At 35.9% G+C, this 20,323-nt stretch overlaps 1 protein-coding gene and 1 non-coding gene across 9 annotated transcripts in view; one reads left to right on the forward strand and one right to left on the reverse strand.

Annotated features, from left to right (window-relative positions):
- The window catches only part of Prrg1 (proline rich and Gla domain 1), a 96,652-nt gene that overhangs the window by 21,116 nt on the left and 55,213 nt on the right, over positions 1–20,323 (reverse strand). For all 8 annotated transcript variants that reach the window (XR_011376077.1, XM_070040658.1, XM_070040654.1 and 5 more), the window contains one exon: positions 534–694. Coding sequence is in view for 7 of the 8 variants with exons in the window: in XM_070040658.1 (XP_069896759.1) it covers positions 534–694 (161 nt within the window). In the remaining variant the exon portion in view is untranslated. The remainder of the gene's footprint in view (positions 1–533; positions 695–20,323) is intronic.
- LOC138840512 (U6 spliceosomal RNA) lies at positions 6,570–6,671 on the forward strand. Its single transcript, XR_011376090.1, has one exon. It is a non-coding gene; the product is annotated as a U6 spliceosomal RNA (small nuclear RNA).

Genomic DNA, 20,323 nt, shown 5'->3' on the forward strand with positions numbered 1-20,323 from the left:
TCTAGAGAAAGAAAGTTAAAGAGAAATATTATTATGAAATGAAAAGGAAAATCTACTGGTCTTTCTTTTTGCATTAGAGAGGTGCACTATTTTTAAGTGGGGCTCAAGCATTCTGAGCAAATATTTTAACATTTTAACACTGAGTTATACCCCTAGCCCAAGAGACATAAGAAATATTAAAACACCATCAGTATCCATTAGCCTCTGCCTCTGTTTCTTTTTGATTTGGCATAGTAAAGTAATGATAATATTAACTTTCTAGCCCCAAGTCTTGTGTGAACTAGGTATTTTCCCCTTGCCATGATGGTAAATCTTAACTCACAGTGTCTTATGGAAATGGACCAATACACAGGGTCATGAATCTGTGCCTCCCACACACAGAACATTATTAGTTTACATACCACTTTCAGACTTCTTTACAAAAGTAATTTTTAACTGATAGCAATGCACAAACTTTGGGAATGGAGGTTTCAGATAAGCATCAAAAAGGCAGGAAAGTCTGTGAAAATGTTTTCAAGTGCTGATATACTTACTGTTTTTTCAATATTTTCAAAAGCTTCTCTGGCTTCTTCATATGTGCAGATTTCCTCTTTGCACTCTCGTTCAATGTTGCCCTGTCTGATTTCTTCAAAAAGGCCATTAGCTCTTGGGTAACGTTTTAAAACTGAATTGGCCCTTTCTCCTGTGAGGAAAACTAAAAAGAGATATAATAATAAGCATAAAACTGCAATAAAAATCCCATGTGGTAAGTTAATATACAAGAAGAAAACTGCTAGATGCTCTTCAGAAAACACAGACAACATCCTAATCCTCTTGTCAGTTAAGTCAGCAGTGAAGCAACACTTAGCTCCAAACCAGGGCATCTGCCAGCTTACTCATCATGTCACCATGTCCTCTCAGTCAAAGTTGCCCTGGGCAGGGGCAGTGACATACTTAACCATGTTATATTCAGACTTTACACATTCCTGCCTACCATGAATGTTTAAATATAGTAATAATGATAGCAATACTTATATTCACTACTGTAAGTGGATACCCCAAGGCATTCTGCTGTTGGACAGCAACAACCAAATCAAAATCAAAATCCAGTCTCTAGACTGCAGAGACAGTCTTTGTCTCTCCAGCTAAAAATAAGTAAAACTCCAATTGACCTTATGAAAAAAGATGACAAAATAATAATGACAAGCTAAATTTGATCATAATTCATTTCAAGGGAATATTCATAGCAGTTATGTTCTAAATGAACTCAAGTTAAATATAATGTGGTAGCATTTTAACATACCTCAACTCATTTCATTATCTTTAAGGAAAAAAAATCCTCTTCCAGGATTTTTGGGCACTGCATATAAGCATTCAGAATGTACTCATGATACTCAGTAAAATACATTAAGCAGTAGTCCTATTTGACACTACCTGGGCTCCATAGAGAAACTCTGTCTCTAAACAAGAACAAAAATAACAACAAAAAATAGGCATTTTTTTGCTCATAAGGAATTTGTTTTATTTTCATATTCAACTACATTTTAAGCTCTATTTTACGTTTTCTACAAAAAGTCTTTTGCTTGTTTGAAGTCATAAATGTAATGCCACCAAAATCTTTGCTAATGTAAGAATAGTAGGCAATTCCCGAATTTTGTAAAATAGTAACATGTGAGAAGCTGTATTATGTATCTTCCAAGACAGTAAAAAAAAACACTCTATTTTACAAAACATATTCTGAAGTAAATGAAATAACAGTAGGTTTTGGTTAAAATTAATATATATCTTAATTTTATTTTATTGTAATGATGCTGTACAGAGGGAATACAGTTACATCAACACGGTAATGAGTGCATTTCTTTTTTTTATTCTTTTTTTTGGGGGGGGTCCGGTCGTGGGGTCTGAACTCTGGGCCTGGGCGCTGTCCCTCAGCTCTACAGCTCAAGGCTAGCATTCTACCACTTAAGCCACAGCGCCACTTCCGGCTTTTTTTCTTTTTGCTTATGTGGTGCTGAGGAATCGAACTCAGGGCCTCAAGCACTCTACCACTAAGCCACCTTCCCAGCCCCATGAGTACATTTCTTATCCAGCACTGTTACCCCCTCCTTTGTTTTTCTCCTATCCCTTCCCTCCCCCACCGTCCCCACTCCTCCCACCCTGCCCCAAGTTGTAAAGTTCATTTCCAACATAGTGTCTTGTGAGTATTATTGTTGCAGTGTGTCATCCTATGTCATTGTTTCAAAATTATTATATTAATGAACTCATTTAAATGTGTATTTAATTTTATAAAAGATAAACATTTGATCATAACTCTTTAAAGTATCCAAATTTATACCAGCTAGTTAAATTATCTACACTAGGTTGAAAATCACATATGGTTGGCCTTCCATAAGTATTTCTTCCTTTCTATACATCATGGGAGAAATCATCTATAAAAGGAATCATTGAGTCATACAGTATCATTAGAAGAAACCTTAAAAATACAACGTATGGCCAGACACTGGTGGCTTACATTGTAATACTATCTACACAAGAGGCTGAGATTTGAGGACTGAGGTTCAGAGCCAGCTTGGGCAGGAAAGGCTATGAGATCTTATCTCCAATTAACTACCAAAAAAGCCCAATGTCGAGCTGTAGCTCAAGTGGTAGAACACTAGTCTTGAGCAAAACAAACAACAACAACAACAACAAAACCTCAGGGCTAGTACTGAGTTTAAGCTTGGTCCCTGAGTTCAAGTCCTAAGACTAGCAAAAAAATAAAAATAAAAATTATGAGTCAGGTGCTGGGGCTCATGGTAGTAATCCTAGCTAGTTTGAAGGCTGAGATCACAGGATAGATCTTGGCTCAAAGCCAGCTCAGCAAGTGTCTTATGTCTAATTAATCACCCCAAATCAATAAAAGCCAGTGGAGATCAAGTAGTAGAGTACCTGCCTAGACCGTGAAAGTTCAGGGATAGCACCAGGCCCTGAATTCAAGTCTCAGGATGAGCACAAAAAAAATACAAATTATGGTAATTTTTTTCTTGTTTTTCTTGTATTGTCTGTCATGGGGCTTGAACTCTGGGCTTGGGTGCTGTCCCTTAGCTCTTTAGTTCAAGGCTAGCACTCTACCACTTGAGCCACAGTGCCACTTCTGGTTATCTGGTGGCTTATTGTAGATTAGAGTCTAACAAATTTTCCTGTCAGAGCTGGCTTTGAACCATGATCCTCAGATCTCAACCTCCTGAGTAGCTAAGATTACAGGCATGAGCCACAGGCACCTGTCTCAAATTATGGTAAATTTTATAAAAGAAATCAACAGGATTGGTTGCATATCTTAGCTTTGGTAAACAATGCTGCAATAAACATAGTTATGCTAGTAGCTTTAGTATGGTCTTGTTTGTGATCATTCGGGTAAATGCCCAAAAGTGGGATTGCTGGGTCATAGGGGAGCTCTATGTGGAGTCTTTTGAGGAACCTCCATACTTAATTCCAAAGTAGTTGAACAAGTTTACATTCCCACCAATAATGCAGTAAGGTTCCCTTCTGTCCATATCCCCTCCAGCATCTGTTGTTATTAGAGTTTTTGATTATAGCCATTCTAACTGGGGTGAGGTGGTATCTCAATGTTTGGATTTGCATTTCTTTTATGGCTAGGGAGGTTGAGCATTTCTTCATGTGTCTATTGGCCATTCTTATTTCCTCTTTAGATGCCCCTCAGTAGATGAATGGATCAAGAAAATGTGGTATATATACACAATGGAATTCTATGCCTCCATCACAAAGAATGACATTGCCCCATTTGTTAAGAAATGGAAAGACTTGGAAAAAATTATATTAAGTGAAGTAAGCCAGGCACAAAGAAACATAGGTCCCATGGTTTCCCTTATTTGCAATAAGTAGTATATATCTGAGATAAGCAGAAAAGGTCAGATAAGATGATAAGTGAAATGAACCCTAAGATAAGGACACAAGTGTTTTTTTTTTCTTTCTTGCTATTGTTTCTAATGTATTTATAAGGTACCACGTGATTTTTTTTTGTTGCTTTGTATGTCCCTCCTGCACGGTATAACCCGTTTTCACTGTATTTGATGTTGGTAAAATTTGGGGAGTGGGAGGGAAAAAACAAATTGTTTAAATAAGGATACAGGTTGACCCATTGCAACAATGAGATGTACAAGACCCTATGTTGAAAAACGAACTTTACAATTTAGGCGGGGAGGGTGGGGAAAGGGGAAATGTAGTTGTGGAGCTGGGAGGGAAGGGATGGTAGGAGAAAAACAAAAGAGGAGGCAACAATGCTTGATAAGAAATATACTCATTACCTTGCTCATGTAATTGTAACCCCTCTGTACACAGTATTTTGACAATAAAAAACTTATTAAAAAAGAAATCAACAGGAATATAATGAGCTGCAGAATATCAGTGGAACTTATTAGGAGTGATCTTCACATCTTAGCAGTGTCAAGAATTCTTAAAGACTCATTGTTAAACAGATTATTGGTATTCATTCCCATTTTCTAGTTCTATTGGTCTAGACCAGGTACAGGGCCAAGAAATTGCATTCATAATCAGTTTTCAGTGCTTATCCTAATGCCAGTTCCTTTGAAAATGAGTTTAAAAGTAGGAGTTTATGGAAAGCATAGATAATTTAGAGACATCTTTTGGTATATGATTTTAATACCTATATATATACTTGTGAATTTCCTGAAAAGGAACAAGGTACATATATTTTTTATATTTATTTCCAGGAACCACTTTATTGAATTACAACTTTGCAGCTTTTAGTGTTTACAATTTTTTCTGGTGATGGCACTCTGGTTTGAATTCAGGCCTTTCACTTCCTATGCTGGCACTCTACCTGTTAAGCCATGGCTCCAGTCCTTCTTGTTTTAGTTATTTTTCAAATGGGCTGCTACATTTATGCCCAAGCTAGTCTGGACCTCGATACTCTTATTTATGCTCCTCATGTATTAGGATGATAGGTGCATACTACTGTGCCCTGTTTTGTGTGTGTGTGTGTTGAGATGCAATATTGTGAACTTTTTGCCTCAGCTGGCTTTGAATCATGATCCCCCAATCTCTTTTTCCTCTATAATTAAAGACATGAGTGAACTCATCCAGCCCCTTAGTCTTATTTATATCTTCTAAAATGACACAGATATAAACCAACTAACATGAAAAAAGATAGCAACCTATTTTCCTTGGAGAGTCTTTTTTCCAACATAAACAGCTTCTCTTTCTTTATTCATTTGTCATATAAAGTAGATGCTATTTTCTGCATCATCTTTCTCTTATAAAATAGTGTCTTTTACTGAGTGCAAATCTCATTGTGTGCTCTAAATAGTGCAAACTTGATCAGAATTATCAGCTTCCTTGTTTTTAAACACAATACATATGCTAATGTAGTCTATGATAGTCTTGAGTTTTGGATCTGTTTTGCTAAGCATAAATAAAATTATCAACAATAATGTATTTTGAATTTTTTGTATTGGTACTGGTGTTTGAACTCTGGGTCTGGGCATTGTCTTTGAGCTGTTTGCTCAAGGCTAGTGCACTGCCACTTGAGCCACAGCTCCACTTCAGACTTTTTTGTTAGTTACTTGGAGATGAGTATCCTGGCCTTTCCTACCTGGGCTAACTTTGAACCATGATTAATTCTCAGCCTCCTGAGTACCTAGGATTACAGGCATGAGCCACCAGTTCTAGGCTGTATTTTGAATTTTTAAGAGGAAAAAGATAAAATACTATAAAACAAAATTATTTTCTCATATCCTAGCTAAATGGATAAACAGAGTCAAGGAAAGTAGCTAATTCCTAAAACCAGATATCACACTAATTGAGAAGGATAAGCAACTGGAAGGTAATATACAAGACACGGATTTTCTAATCCTGGTCTAATCAAATTACCCAGAGCATTCCATAAATATCTCCTATGTATTTCTTGTTCCAGGAGGTAAGGTAATATAATACTGAGAACTCTAGATGGACCAAGCTGTCAAGTACATTTTATCCTGCTTGCCAAATCTAGTCAATTAGAAGGTACTACATGGAGCAAAATTATGACCCAAAGGAAAGGTGGTATTAGAGATTAGTTAAATCTGCTATGCATTAGGAAATAGACAATGGTGTCTTTAAAAATTAATTTTCAGACTGGGGCTGGTGGCTTCCATCTATAATCCTAGCTACTCTGAAGACTGAGATCTGAGGATCTCAGACCAGGCAGGAAGTCTGTGAGACACTTACCTCCACTAAACTAATCCCCCAAAAAGTTGGAAGTAGAGCTCTGGTTCAAGTGGTAGAGCACTAGACTTGAGCAAAAGAAGCTCAGTGTGGGGGCTGGGAAGGAGGCTCAGTGGTAGAGTGCTTGCCTTGCATGCATGAGGCCCTGGGTTCGATTCCTCAGTACCACATAAGCAGAAAAAAAAGCCAGAAGTGGTGCTGTGGCTCAAGTGGTAGAGCGCTAGCCTTGAGCTGAAGAGCTGAGGGACAGCGCCCAGGCCCAGAGTTCAGACCCACGACCGGACCCCCCCCCCAAAAAAAAAGAAGCTTAGTGTGAATGCCCATGTCCTAAGTTCAAGCCTCAGGACCAGCACAAAAAAGTAATTTAGGTGCTCACTTCGACAGCACATATACTAAAATTGGAATGATACAGAGGAGATTAGCATGGCCCCTGCACATGGATAACACTCAAAGAAGCGTTCCATATATATATATATATATATATATATATATATATATACTTAATTTGGGGAGGGGAAGGAAAATAACAAAACGCTGAAATAAGGACACAGGTTGACCCACTGTAACAATGAGATGCACAAGACACTATGCTGAAAACGAACTTTACAACTTCGTGAGGAGGAAGGAGTTGGGGAGGTGGAGAGGTAAGGAGGGAAGGGATGGTAAAGGAAAAACAAAGGAGGAGGTAACAACGCTCCATAGGAAATATATTCATTACCTTACTCAAGTATCTGTAACCCCTTTGTACAGCATCTTTACAATAAAAATATATACTAAAAAAGTAATTTAGAACAAGTTGAAGGGAAAGGTGGCAGCTTTGGTATATAGCACGAAATCAGATTGTCTGTTCTCATAATTCTGAGCTACTTCGAGGCTGCAAGAAGGAGATTTTCCACACCATAGGGACTTTCATTACGACTTTAAAATTGAGCGTAGGGTCTCATCAACACACACACATACACACACACTCACACACACAACACACGCACATACATGCTCAAAAATTAAAGCAGTGATTTTTATCTCTTTCCCCTAAACTCTGTGAGTTATACTATAGCTAGCAGGTCACATGCCTATCTTACTCATGGATTACATGATAGGACAAGAATACAGAGTGTATGTGTGCTTTGAGGACATAATATTAAGATGTTATTTAAAAGTTTTCCCATTCAAAGAAATGACAGCCAGGTACTGGTAGCTCACATCTGTAATCCTAGTTACTCAGTAGACTAAGATCTATAGCTTGAAGCCAGACTGAGTAGGAAAGTCCATGAAAATCTTATCCCCAATTAACCAGCTGGAAGTGGAGCTGTGGCTCAAGTTGAAGAGCTCCAGATTTGAGTGAAAAAGCTGAAATAGCACCCAGGCTCTGAGTTCGAGTCTCAATACCAACACACAGACACACAGACACAGACACAGACACACACAGCTCTAAACTTAAATTTTGTCTTCAGATTTAGTTAAAAAACATTCTGACTAAAGAAAGGATTTCAAACCTAAGATTGATACATACCCACATGCTCACAAAATAAGTATATTCATTTAAACTCGTAACTACTTTTTCAACATCTCAGAATAAGGTATCTCATGCTTTTGCTCCCAAGTAATAAAAATAAGTGAAGAGGAATTCTCATGTAACTTTAAATTACTGACTTAACCAAAATATTTAGCTGTACAAATAAATTTGTCATACTTTAGATATTCAAAAATACTTAAACAGCAACAATTTAAATTGTTTGGGACTAATTCCTTAATAAGTGGGACTATTTGTTGTTTCTTTTGGCCTTAAATTGCTATGAAAAACATCCTGTGCCAACTAAGTGAATCATAAACTGAGACAGTTTGAAAGCCTGTTATCTAGAGGCTCTGGAGGTTGACAGACTCTTGTCAAATCCCTTTAGAACTCTAGTCTTGAATGAGCTGGGAAGTTACATCTCTGAGGAAGGAGATAGAGATTTTATTTTGAAGTTCAGAGTTATTTTTTATTACTGTGACCCTGAGTGAAGCCATCAGTAAAACAATATAGTATAGACTATTAAATTAACCAGCTACACCATGCAGTTATACGTAACGTTAACCTAGCCTTTTCTCAATTAGTTATTCTAAGTCTATAAGCTTCCTTCAAGAAGAGTCTAGGTACTGTGCTTTGGACATTGTTTTCTCCCTGAGGTTCATGTTTTAGAGGCTTAGACCTCCATGAGGTAGTTGGAAATGGTGGATCCTTAAATAGTTGGATCTACTGAGAGCTTGCTAGATCACTGGAGGTCTGAAAGCAGACCTCCAGTACAACTATAGTCTCTCTGTAGCTTCCCATTTGGGATGTGATTCCTTTTCACATATACTTCTGCCATTGTCATCTGCTTTTACCAGAATCTACACCATATTGTTTTGAGTTTCAAATGCCAAGCTGTGAGATAAATAAGCACAAGTTCTTTATAAAGTTAGCCTGCCTTAAGTATTCCATTACAGTAACACAAAATAGACTAATAATACATTAGGGGAATGAAGACTTCAGCAACAGGGTCATCAAATACCTGAAATATTGAAAAACCAAGTCTTCCATATTATGGAGTTAGCACACTAGAGGGAAATGCTATATAGAAAGGGTTTTTCACAGCATTATAATTTATATCCAACCTGGTTGGGTACCCTATACCTCAGGCACTGTATTGATTCTTCTAGTGACATTAGATATATTCTATCCTCAAAAAACCTAGTTTGGATACTCTGGGGTTTTTTCTATTTATTTATTTATTTTTTTTTACTTTTGGGCAGTAGTAGAGTTCGAACTCAGGGTTTTATGCTTGCTTACTGTTACGTGTACTTCTAACACTTGAGTCATTCCTCCATCCTCTTTTGCTTCAGTTATTTTCAGATGGCTCATTTTTCTTCGACAGGTCCTTGTACTTATGGGATAATAAGCACCCACCACCATGTGCCAGTGTATTTTGTTGAGTAGGGAGGGGTCTTGCTAACTTTTTTCTTAGGCTAGCCCCAAACTTGGAATTTTTCCAATATCTGCCTCTCACAAAGCTGGGATTATAGTTATGAGCCACTGCATCCAGCCAAGGGATGTTGTTTATGATGTAAGATTATATACTAGCATCAACAGTGTGAACACTAAGAATAACAGAGAACAGTAACTTTCTACAAATGAACCTAGCATTCTAGTACCATCAATCTAGTAGCCAAGTAAGCCTATTATGTAATTCAAGATTTCTTGGATTTCCTTTGAGGACAGAGCTGGAAAGGAAAAGTAGACATTTGTGCATTATAAGGATTATATTTAAGTAACAAATGTGATCTCTTTGTTCCCAACTGTCAAGTGGTACACAAGTTAGAAAGTAATGCAAAAGGTGGTCAGATCAAAGAGATATATGCAGAAAACAAAACCTTAGTATGACATCTTCTTCTGTAAATTTAGACTAATAACACTAATAGCAGTAATGTGCATAAACTGCTTTGTTCAGGCCTTGGCAAAGAATGAATTAAAAAGAATATATAGTAGTATGACTGGTGCACTTATTATATGAAAATTAAAACAAAGGACATAGAAAAATAAAAAAATAAAGGCAATTTTGCCAATACAGAATAAATGAGTAAGGGTAGAATTAACTTGAAATAAAATCTAAGTGCTTAACTCCAGGAGTGCTTGTGAGGTTGGTCCCTTTGCTAAAGTCTGAGATGAAATGTATCAGCTTTATAAAGTGCCATTTAAAGTATGAGACCCCCCCTTATAGATAGTAAAATGTTTATCAATGCATTTTACTTGGTTCAACTGAATAGACAGCCAAATTTCAGCTACATGACCAGTGGAATATGAAAGGTCTTCAGTATACTTGTGCCTTGGCTCTCCTGAAACCAAGATTATCTTCCATATATCTTGGTGGTTTGACAACTAGAAGAAAAATGTGTCGGGCTGGGAAGGTGGCTCAGTGGTAGAGTGCTTGCCTTGCATGCATGAGGACCTGGGTTCGATTCCTCAGCACCACATAAGAAAAAAGAAAAAAAGCCGGAAGTGGCGCTGTGGCTCAAGTGGTAGAGCGCTAGCCTTGAGCTGAAGGGCTGAGGGACAGTGCCCAGGCCCAGAGTTCAGGCCCCACAACCGGACCCCCCCCCAAAAAAAAAAACAAGAAAAATGTGTCCTATTCAACTAAAAATGGCCTTGGAAGCCTTTCTCCTGTTGCAACATATCTGTAATCATTATTAAAGTCTTATAAAATATATGGTGAACTAGGCAATGATGGCTCATACCTATAATCCTTAGTCACTTAGGAGGCTGAGATCCAGAATTATGGTTCAAATCTAGGCCTGACAGAAGGTTCATGAGACTCAATCTCTAATGAAGGAGCAAAAACCTGAACTGGAGGCATGGTTCAACTCAGAAAGAAGAAATGACCAAGATCATGTGCTATAATTCATCTTATGCCTTACCTACAAGGAGAACCAGAGAACCCCAACTCTCTTAAACAAATCAAATGTTAGTTTTCTCTCTCCAAATCTATGAGCCTGGCTCTGAGACTTGAAAGTCTCAGTGAATATTAATAGTGAATAGAAGATGTCCAGGTAAGCTGAACTAGATCAATATTCTGACGGCAATAAGAACTGAAAGCTAATTAATTTGAAGGCAAGGGAAAAGAAAGACAGAAGCAGTAGACAGCAATGATTATATTTCATCATGGTGAATCTGAGTCACCAATAAAGGACCATATGAAGTTCAGGGTAATGTTTATATGAGACAGGAAATTTTATACAATCTAATTTAGATCTATTCCATAAAAAATAGTTTTTAAAAAAAATACTCTCATTGCTAGGCATAAAATCAAGGGCTTTGTGCATGCTTAGCAAATGTTCACCCACTGAGGTTCTCTCTTAGTCCAAAAAAGTTTATTTAATACAATAAAAAGGTAAGCAATCAGTAATGCACAAAATATATTTATTCAAATGGAAAAAAAAATCTGTTCCCAGATAAGGTTGGATAAATTTTGGTGTAACACAGACTAAATCTGTAATTAGTCCACCAACTAACCAGAAAGTTAACTTTCTTTTCTAAATAAATCTCTAATGTCTGGTTTAGTTGAAAATTTTTCACCCAAGACTATAGTATATGCAAAGCTATCTGTTTATTCAACCCCTCTATCTGGCAAATGAAAGCTGTCTTTTGAGATATACTGAGAGCGCCAATATCTATTCATCAACCTGTACTGAGGCAAATGGAACTGTAGCATAAGACTAAAGTAGTAAGGTGAAAAGGTCTTGCATTATAGTTGGCATATATGCATTTTATTTTAGCTCTGTCTTGGAAACTGGTTGCATGACTCGACCATTTTTTACTTAACTTAAATATCTGACTAGCTTTCTTAATTTATGAAGGAAAGTTGTTTGATAAAAGTCCTTGGGTACTTTTAGTTGTAATAATAAAAAAGTTTTATCATTGGCAAGATTTTTTTTCTATTGGCAAGAATTTTTTCAAATGTTGCAAAGTGGGAATATTGTCTCATATCCAAATCCTTCCAGCCAAAACAAAATTAACAAAACCTACAAATCAACATAGAAAAAGAAAAAATAATCCTATCTAATAATGTGTTTTGTATCTTTTTTAAAAATCTTGAGAATGTCACACTCATAAGTCCTTGTTTTCCTCTTTACAAGCCATTGGGGTATTATCACTCTATTGGAACTGTATGCAATACCTTCAAGTTTTATTTCTGCTGACATAGGAGTTAAATAATTACTTCTCTGATAGACGGAGGAAATACCTTTCTCCAGGAAAACAAACTCTCACATCCTAGGGTATTACACTCACTAAAAACTATGCAAACTATAAAGATATTACTTGGATCATCTTTCTGTCTTTACTTAGGATGGTAGAAAAATAGAATATTTCTCATTTTTCTTTCAACACTGTAACTTATTTATGGAAGTTAAGAGCTAAAATTTTCATAGCTTATATATTTATTATTTAAAATTTATGGTATGATTGTGTCCATATACCAGATTAGGTTGGCCAAAAACATATAGTTTATTTAGAATAACATAAAATATGTATTTATAAGGAATGAGGGAGCTGAAATCCACTTGAGAGATCAGGTATTTAAAAATGAATTTGAGGGGCTGGGAAGGTGGCTCAGTGGTAGAGCGCTTGCCTTGCATGCTCGAGGCCCTGGGTTCGATTCCTCAGCACCACATAAGCAAAAAGAAAAAAGCCAGAAGTGGCGCGCTGTGGCTCAAGTGGTAGAGCGCTAGCCTTGAGCTGAAGAGCTGAGGGACAGCGCCCAGGCCCAGAGTTCAGGCCCCACGACTGGACCCAAAAAAAAAAAAAAAAAAAAATATGAATTTGAAGTTGTCATACTGACTCACAAGAGTAGGAAATGTAAGGATTTGACCGAAGAAACAATTGTTATTAATAGTTTTAATACCCCAAACCTTCTTCTAAAGACAATGTACTGAATATGATCATTACCAAAGACATTTTGAAAAACATCTTTGTACTGCTGGAGGCACACAATAAAATGCAGATAATAATACACATATTTCCAGGAATAAGTATGAATAATATGCCAGGAATGTATTTCTATAAGAGGGAAAACAAATAAAGCAATTCATGACTATAAAGCCAACATTTTTTTAACAAAATGAAACAAACATGATGTCCCCAGAGTGGTACTAACTACTCCAATATGGTTTTCTTAAAGGTCAAACTTTAGATCATATATTCAGCTTGCTTCTTGTCTAATGACTTTGTTTCATTAAAATATTGTGATACAGAGAAACAGGCTAATAGATTCTCTGACAAAGGAAGGTAAAATGCCAAATTTTCTTTGAAATGGTTTAAAAATGTATAGTTCCTCACTCGATGACAGATGACACCATTATAAGAAATTATACCAATGGGTTTAAAGGTACAGTATTCTAATGTGATACTTGTGGACTGTAAGAAATGCCTTGAATAGTAATATAATATTAATAGTAATATAAAATTAATAGTCAATTTTTGCCTATTAAGCTCACAATCAGGTGCAGTTGTAAGGATGAGACCATTCCAAAGATGGCTATTTTCCTGTTATTAGTGTCTCAATTATATCAAACAGCTGTTACAACTATAAATCACCTTGTGTTTACAGATCTTACCTATAACTAATACTTCTATCTTTATAGAAGAACATGAATATAACTGTGACTAATAATGGTTTAATGGGAAAAGGAGGTAGATAAGACTTATCAGTTATAAGAGCTTTAAACATATACATAGTATAGTGATTGCTTTACAAACCAGCAATACAGGCAGTAGAATATGTATTTTATATGACAGCTGCAATCCAGACTCTAAGTGTGGATAATTTTCCTAGTAGGACACATAATATACTTAACTACAAAACCATGTTCCAAAAGTAGCTACCATAAAAACATTCAGCTACATTTCTCTCCAGCCCACAATAGAGCATAATGGATTTAAGAAATGCAGTATCAATGATGAATTAGTGCTTTTGTGACCACATGAATTTCAGAAACGGCTTTTCACTTGTGAAATCGATTTTTTTTAATATGAGAATTTACTCTAGAAGTAAGTGATAGTATTCAGGTTATACTTGAATACAGTATACATATCCAAAGCTATTCATAGGAATGGTGGCCAAGATGTGAGTTCTAGAATGTTCAGGACTCTTGATTGTTTTGATCTAAACTAGATAGACTAGTTGATTGTCATTACTAGAATGCTATCACATAAGTTTGAGATGAACTTTTCATCTAAGGTAATGTGTTAGGCTCTAAAAGAAGAAAGAAATGGGATTTTATGGAGCATCCAATGTTGACAAAGATATGGAGCAAGACTCATTGTTGGTGAGAATAGAAAATGGTACAGACATTTTGGAAGACATTTTAGCAGTTTCTCACAAAACTGAACATATTCATACTATGTGATCCAGAAATTCTGCTCCTTTTATTTACTCAAGAGCAAAAAACTTATCTCCAGAAAAAAAACTTGGACATAAATGCAAGACTCAGTAGTAACCAAGATGTCCTTCAGAATGTGAATGGACAACTTGTAATGCATTCAGAAATGGAATATTAATCATTGGTAACAATAAATAAGGTGCAAAGCCACAAAAGAGGGGGAAACATAAATGCATATTACAAATGAAAGAAGCCAGTCTGGAAAAGTTACATACTGCATGATTATATCTATGTGACATACCAGAAAATATAACACTATGGAAAATAAAGTGATTAATAATTAATTACACATGGTAGCGAGGATGGAAGGATGAACAGGAAGAGCACAAAAGACTAAGCTGTGTGTTACAATAATAGTAGTAATTATGTCATTATACATTGACTAGTTATTTGCAGTAACTAGTATACATCTAGGATAATCTTACTAGACAAGCAGAAAAGGTCAAAAGCAATGTACATATTACCATATAAGATGATGTTAAGCAAAATGAACCCAAAGATAGGGACACAAGAGGTTTTATCTTTGTCACTGTTATTTTTTAATGTACTATGTGATTATTTTTTGTTTCTTTTCTATGTTCTCCCCCTATAGTATAGCCCCTGTTTTCGCTGTATTTGATTCCAGTGCCCTGCATCTTATATATACATTTTTCTAATTTTGGGAGGGGAAGGAAAATCACAAAACATGAAATAAGGATACAGGTGGATCCATTGTAACAATGAGACATACGAGGGGGTAAAGGGAGGAGTTGGGGAGGTAGGGAAAAAAGGGATGGTAGGGGGAAAACAAAGGAGGAGGTAACAATGCTCCATAGGAAATGTATTCATTGCCTTACTCATGGAACCATAACCCTTCTGTACAGTATCTTTACAATAAAAAATACACGTAAAGGGCTGGGAAGGTGGCTCAGTGGTAGAGCACTTGCCTTGCATGCATGAGGCCCTAGGTTCCATTCCTCAGCACCACATAAGCAGGAAAAAAAGCCGGAAGTGGTGCTGTGGCTCAAGTGGTAGAACACTAGCCTTTTTCTTTTTTGGGGGGGAGGGGATCCAGTCGTGGGCCTGAACTCTGGGCCTGGGCGCTGTCCCTCAGCTCTTCAGCTCAAGGCTAGCGCTCTACCACTTGAGACACAGCACCACTTCCGGCTTTTTTTCTTTTTGTTTATGTGGTGCTGGGGAATCGAACCCAGGGCCTCATGCATGCAAAGCAAGCGCTCTACCACTAAGCCACCTTTCCAGCTCCACGTAAAAATTTTAAAAAGGAAGAGAACTCTAACTTTATAGCTAATAAATCATATTCAACCCCCCCCAAAAAAAGACTTTTAAGGCAGTTTGACTAAGCTCTATGTTACAATAATAGTGGTAATTATGTCATTATACATTGACACAAACCATGAACTTTGAGTAATAATGATTGTGTCACTGTGGGTTAATGGACTGTAATATATATGTATTACATATGTAATATACTTCACACATATGTATATATTACATATATGTATATATTACATATATGTATCTTATATATGTATATGCATGTTATAATATATAATATTATGTTATATATAAAATATATAAAACAATATATTATTCATTGTTATATTATATATTACATATATTATATATGCAAGATATATAATACTTACGTAATATATATATATGTATTACCTATGTAATACACACACACACATATATATATAAATGTATATATCAGTCTGGTTGGAAGGGTGCTGAAAATGAGGGAGGCTATGCAAGGTTTTATGACAGGGGGTGTCTGGGAAATCTCTAGGTTTAACTCAATTTTGCTAAAAACATAAAAAACCTCTAAAAAATGAAGCATGCCTTAAATGATTTATTTATTTAGTTAACTTATTTATTTTTGGTTGGTCATGGGGTTTGAAGTCAAGTCCTGAGTGCTTTCCCTGAGCTTTTCACTAGTGGCTAGCACTCTATCACTTTGAGCCATAGCATCACTTCTGGTTTTCTGGTGGTTAATTGGTTATGAATCGCACACTTTCCTCCCCAGGATGGCTTCAAACCATGATCCTCAGATCTCAGCCTCCTGAGTAGCTAGGAATACAAGCATGAGCCACTGGCACCCAGATAATTAATCTTTTTATTTGTTATACAAAATATACAAATAATTCTTAAATCTCAAATGTGAAAATGAAAACAAATGACTGGATTAAAAAGTTGGCCAAAGACCTTAAACAAACACTTCATCAAAAATAATATTTTTAAAATATCCTAATATATGAAGTTTGACTTATCTTTTAAGATTACTTCTCCTTTATTCAATTTTAGTGATTCTCAACCATGGGTGATTTTCATCTCATCATAGAATATGTGCAATGTCTAAATACATTTCTGCCTGGCACACTGTAAGGGCAGGGGCACCATTGACACCAAGAACAGAAAAGCCAAGGTAAGTGTTAAACATTTTACAATGCATAAAACAATGTCAATTAGAAGGAATTATATATCCCAAATGTCAGCAGTCATTTGAGATGTATACTCAAAAGAATGGAAGACAGAGACTCAAATAAGAATTTGTATTTTAGTATTCATAACAACACTATTGACAATAGTCAAAATATGGAAATTAGCCAAATACCCATCAACTGATGTATGAATAAATAAAATTTGTTATATTCATACAATGTGATATGCAGTTATAAGAAGGATTAAATATGAATACTAATATAACATGGGTAAGCCTCAAAAGTGTTATGCTTCTCAGCATGGTTACTGGCTCCAATTGGTAAGAATCTGGGAAGATCACAATTTATAGTCACTCAATCACAACAAAAGGAATGCTGGGTGTGGTGGTAATTCCAGCTATGTGGAAGTGTAAGTAGGTGTTTTATGGTCCAGGCTAGCCACATAGCCAAAAAATAAGGAAAGTCAAACAGTACCTGGCAGCTTCTTTCAGTTGATGAAAATGTTTTGAAACTAGATTGTTGTACAACATTTTGAATGTATAGAATAGTACTGAAATATTGTCAGTAGTGTTAAGTTTGGGAGACCAATGAAAACTCATGTATCAAATGTTATATTCTTTTAAAATTTAACTTAAAAAGAGAAGTTATTGCACCAAAGATAAAAGCTCACTATAATGAATTTTTAAAAGTAGCCCAATCCTAAAATATGAGATCATGTTTTTGTAGTGGAAAACACATATGGCAGGAAAATAATGGTAGCAGTTAGCTTATGAAGATAAGTCTAAATAAATTGCTGGCATCATCTATACTACAGAAGCATGAACATGCCACCATAATAAAGAAACACTTGGATCTAATATAGGCCACAAAATGGAATACTTAATTGACTTCAAATGCATGCCCTCCCATGAACTATAAACCAGGGCGCTGTCAAATAAAATCAGGCACAATGTTACAACAATGTCACATTACAAGGGTTGTCAGTTTGAAACATTCATTTTCTATTTGAAAATATGGAGCTTTATGCTCAGTTAAAATTCAGAGTAGGCCTCAAATGAGTAGTTGTTTCACACTAAATCAGAGAACTTAGAGATTTGCTGTGGTGGCTGCAAACCACCTTTATTTACACTAAATCTTCATAGGTTGGGAATATACTTGGGTATTTTGGGCTAAAGAAGCCACACAATTCACAAACCTAAAGAAGTCATGTTGTAAGTCCCATGGTTTCCCTTATTTGCAATAACTAGTATATGTCTGGGATAAGCAGAAAAGGTCAAAAGCTATGCATATATGACCATATAAGATGATGTTAAGGGAAATGAACCCCAACATGGGGACACAAGGTTTTTTTTCTCTCCTGCTATTGTTTCTAACGTATTTATAACGTACCATGTGAATTTTTTGTCCTTAGTATGTACCTCCCACACAGTAAAACCCTTGTTTTCACTGTATTTGATGTCGGTGCTCTGCATCTTATATATACACTTTTCTAATTTGGGGAAGGGAAGGGAAAAAACAAAATGTTTAAATAGCGATACATGTTGAACCATTGTAACAATGAGAAGTACAAGACACTATGTTGAAAAATAAACTGTACAACTTGGGGGGGTAGAAGTGGGGAATTGTAGTTGTGGAGGTGGGAAAGAAGGGATGGTAGGGGAAAAACAAAGGAGGGGGTAACAATGCTTGATAGGAAATGTACTCATTACCTTGCTCATGTAACTGTAACCCCTCTGTACAATAAAAAAACTTAAAAAAATAAGTTATGTTGCCATGGTTCAATAAGAAAATTAATAAATGGTCACACTTCATGCATAACTATACATTCATTTATATCAGAACACCAAGTCTGTTGTCATTATGTATGGAAAATGAAGTCAGAAGCCGACTTTTCAGATCAAGATTTTATAGACCTAAGTTTTTCTTCCAAACTCTGAACTCTGCTAATTGTTTAACCACTTGAGTTGTTTTAAAAGGATAAACACAAAAGAAGAAACTGAGAAAATGTTATCTTCATCTTTTTAGTTTAATTGTTTCACCAAATAATAACCTGTCCAGTGGCAATCAGTAAGCTGTCCCACATATACCATTTTCTAAGCAACAAAGCAATATGAACCCTTTAGAAGATTCATGACTATTATATTTTTTCAAGTACTAGGATTTGAACTCAGGGCCTCAACTTTCCTCAGAATTTTTGCTTGGCTGGAATTCTTAACATGCCTCAGCAGAGCTTTGCGAAGGTTAGTTTTGGAGATGAAATCTCATAGGCTTTGCTGCCCAAGCTAGTTTCAAAATTTGATACTCCAAGATCTCAGCCTCTTGAGTAGCTAGGATTATAGGCATGCAATTACTATTCCTAGGTTTATTTTATTTTTTTTAATTGTAAAAATACCGTAGAGAGGGGTTACAATTACATGGGCAAGGTAATGAGTGCATTTCTTATCAAGCATTGTTGCCTCCTCCTTTGTTTCCCCTTACCATCCCTTCCCCTGCCGCCCTTTTCCCCAACCCCCGCCCCCCCCCAGGGCCAAAGTTGTAAAGTTCATTTTCGACATAACATCTTGTACATCTCATTGTTGCAATGGGTCACCTGTATCCCTATTTAAACCATTTGTTTTTTCCCTCCCCCTCAACAAATTATACCAACATCGAATACAGTAAAAGCAGGGGTTATCCCATGGGGGAGGGACATACAAAACAACAAAGAAATATGTTATAAATATGTTAGAAACAATAGCAAGAAAGAAAAATATTTGAATACTTATCTTGGGGTTCATTTTGCTTAACATCAACTTATCTGACCATTTCTGCTTGTCTCAGAATATACTAGTTATTGCAAATAAAGGAAACCATAGGACCTATGTTTCTTTGGTCCTGGCTTATTTCACTTAATATAATTTTTTTCCAAGTCTTTTCATTTCCTAACAAATGGGGCAATGTCATTCTTTCTGATGGAGGCATAGAATTCCATTGTGAATACAGGATCTTCCTAGATTTATTATTCTTATTTTGTAAGGGAAAGTCTGTAAGTATGCGTGGCAACTTGGCATTATTGAGACATTATGATCAACTTCTTCCAGAAGCTCTCTTCTTCTTCTTTTTTTTTTTTTTTTTTAATAATCTGAAGCTCTGTTCTCAAGCTGAAAACAGTGATTACAATATCATGGGTTTCTACTAAAACACTTAGAAGATACAGTGTTATGAGATAGAAGAAGACTCATGAATAGCAGATATATTTTCAATTTGATTCTACTTATGTGCTATAATAAAAGCAACAATCCAAGATGTTTTTAGCAAGAAAACATGCCAAAGTTGCTTTGTGGGTAAAGACAATACTTATTGGAATTACTTAATTTGTTATAATTTATTTTCTTTTTAAATTTTTTTTATTGTAAAGATACTCTAGAGGGGTTACAGTTACATGAGCAAGGTAATGAGTCCATTTCTTATGGAGCATTGTTACACCCTCCTTTATTTTTTCCCTACCATTCCTTTCCTCCCCACCTCCCCAATTCCTCCCTCTCCTCTCCCACCCCCAAAGTTGTAAAATTAGTTTTCAACATACTATCTTGTACATCTCATTGTTACAGTGGGTCATCCTGTATCCTTATTTCAGCATTTTCTTATTTCCCTTCCCCTCTATAATTTATTTTCATGAATATAATTCTTGCTCAGGGGAAGAATGGAAGACTGGAATAGAGTTTTAAGTTCTACCTGAAGAAAAT

The sequence above is a fragment of the Dipodomys merriami genome, unplaced genomic scaffold (assembly GCF_024711535.1).
Source record: "Dipodomys merriami isolate MVZ:Mamm:240054 unplaced genomic scaffold, mDipMer1.0.p SCAF_3, whole genome shotgun sequence".
Taxonomy (NCBI): Eukaryota; Metazoa; Chordata; class Mammalia; order Rodentia; family Heteromyidae; genus Dipodomys; species Dipodomys merriami.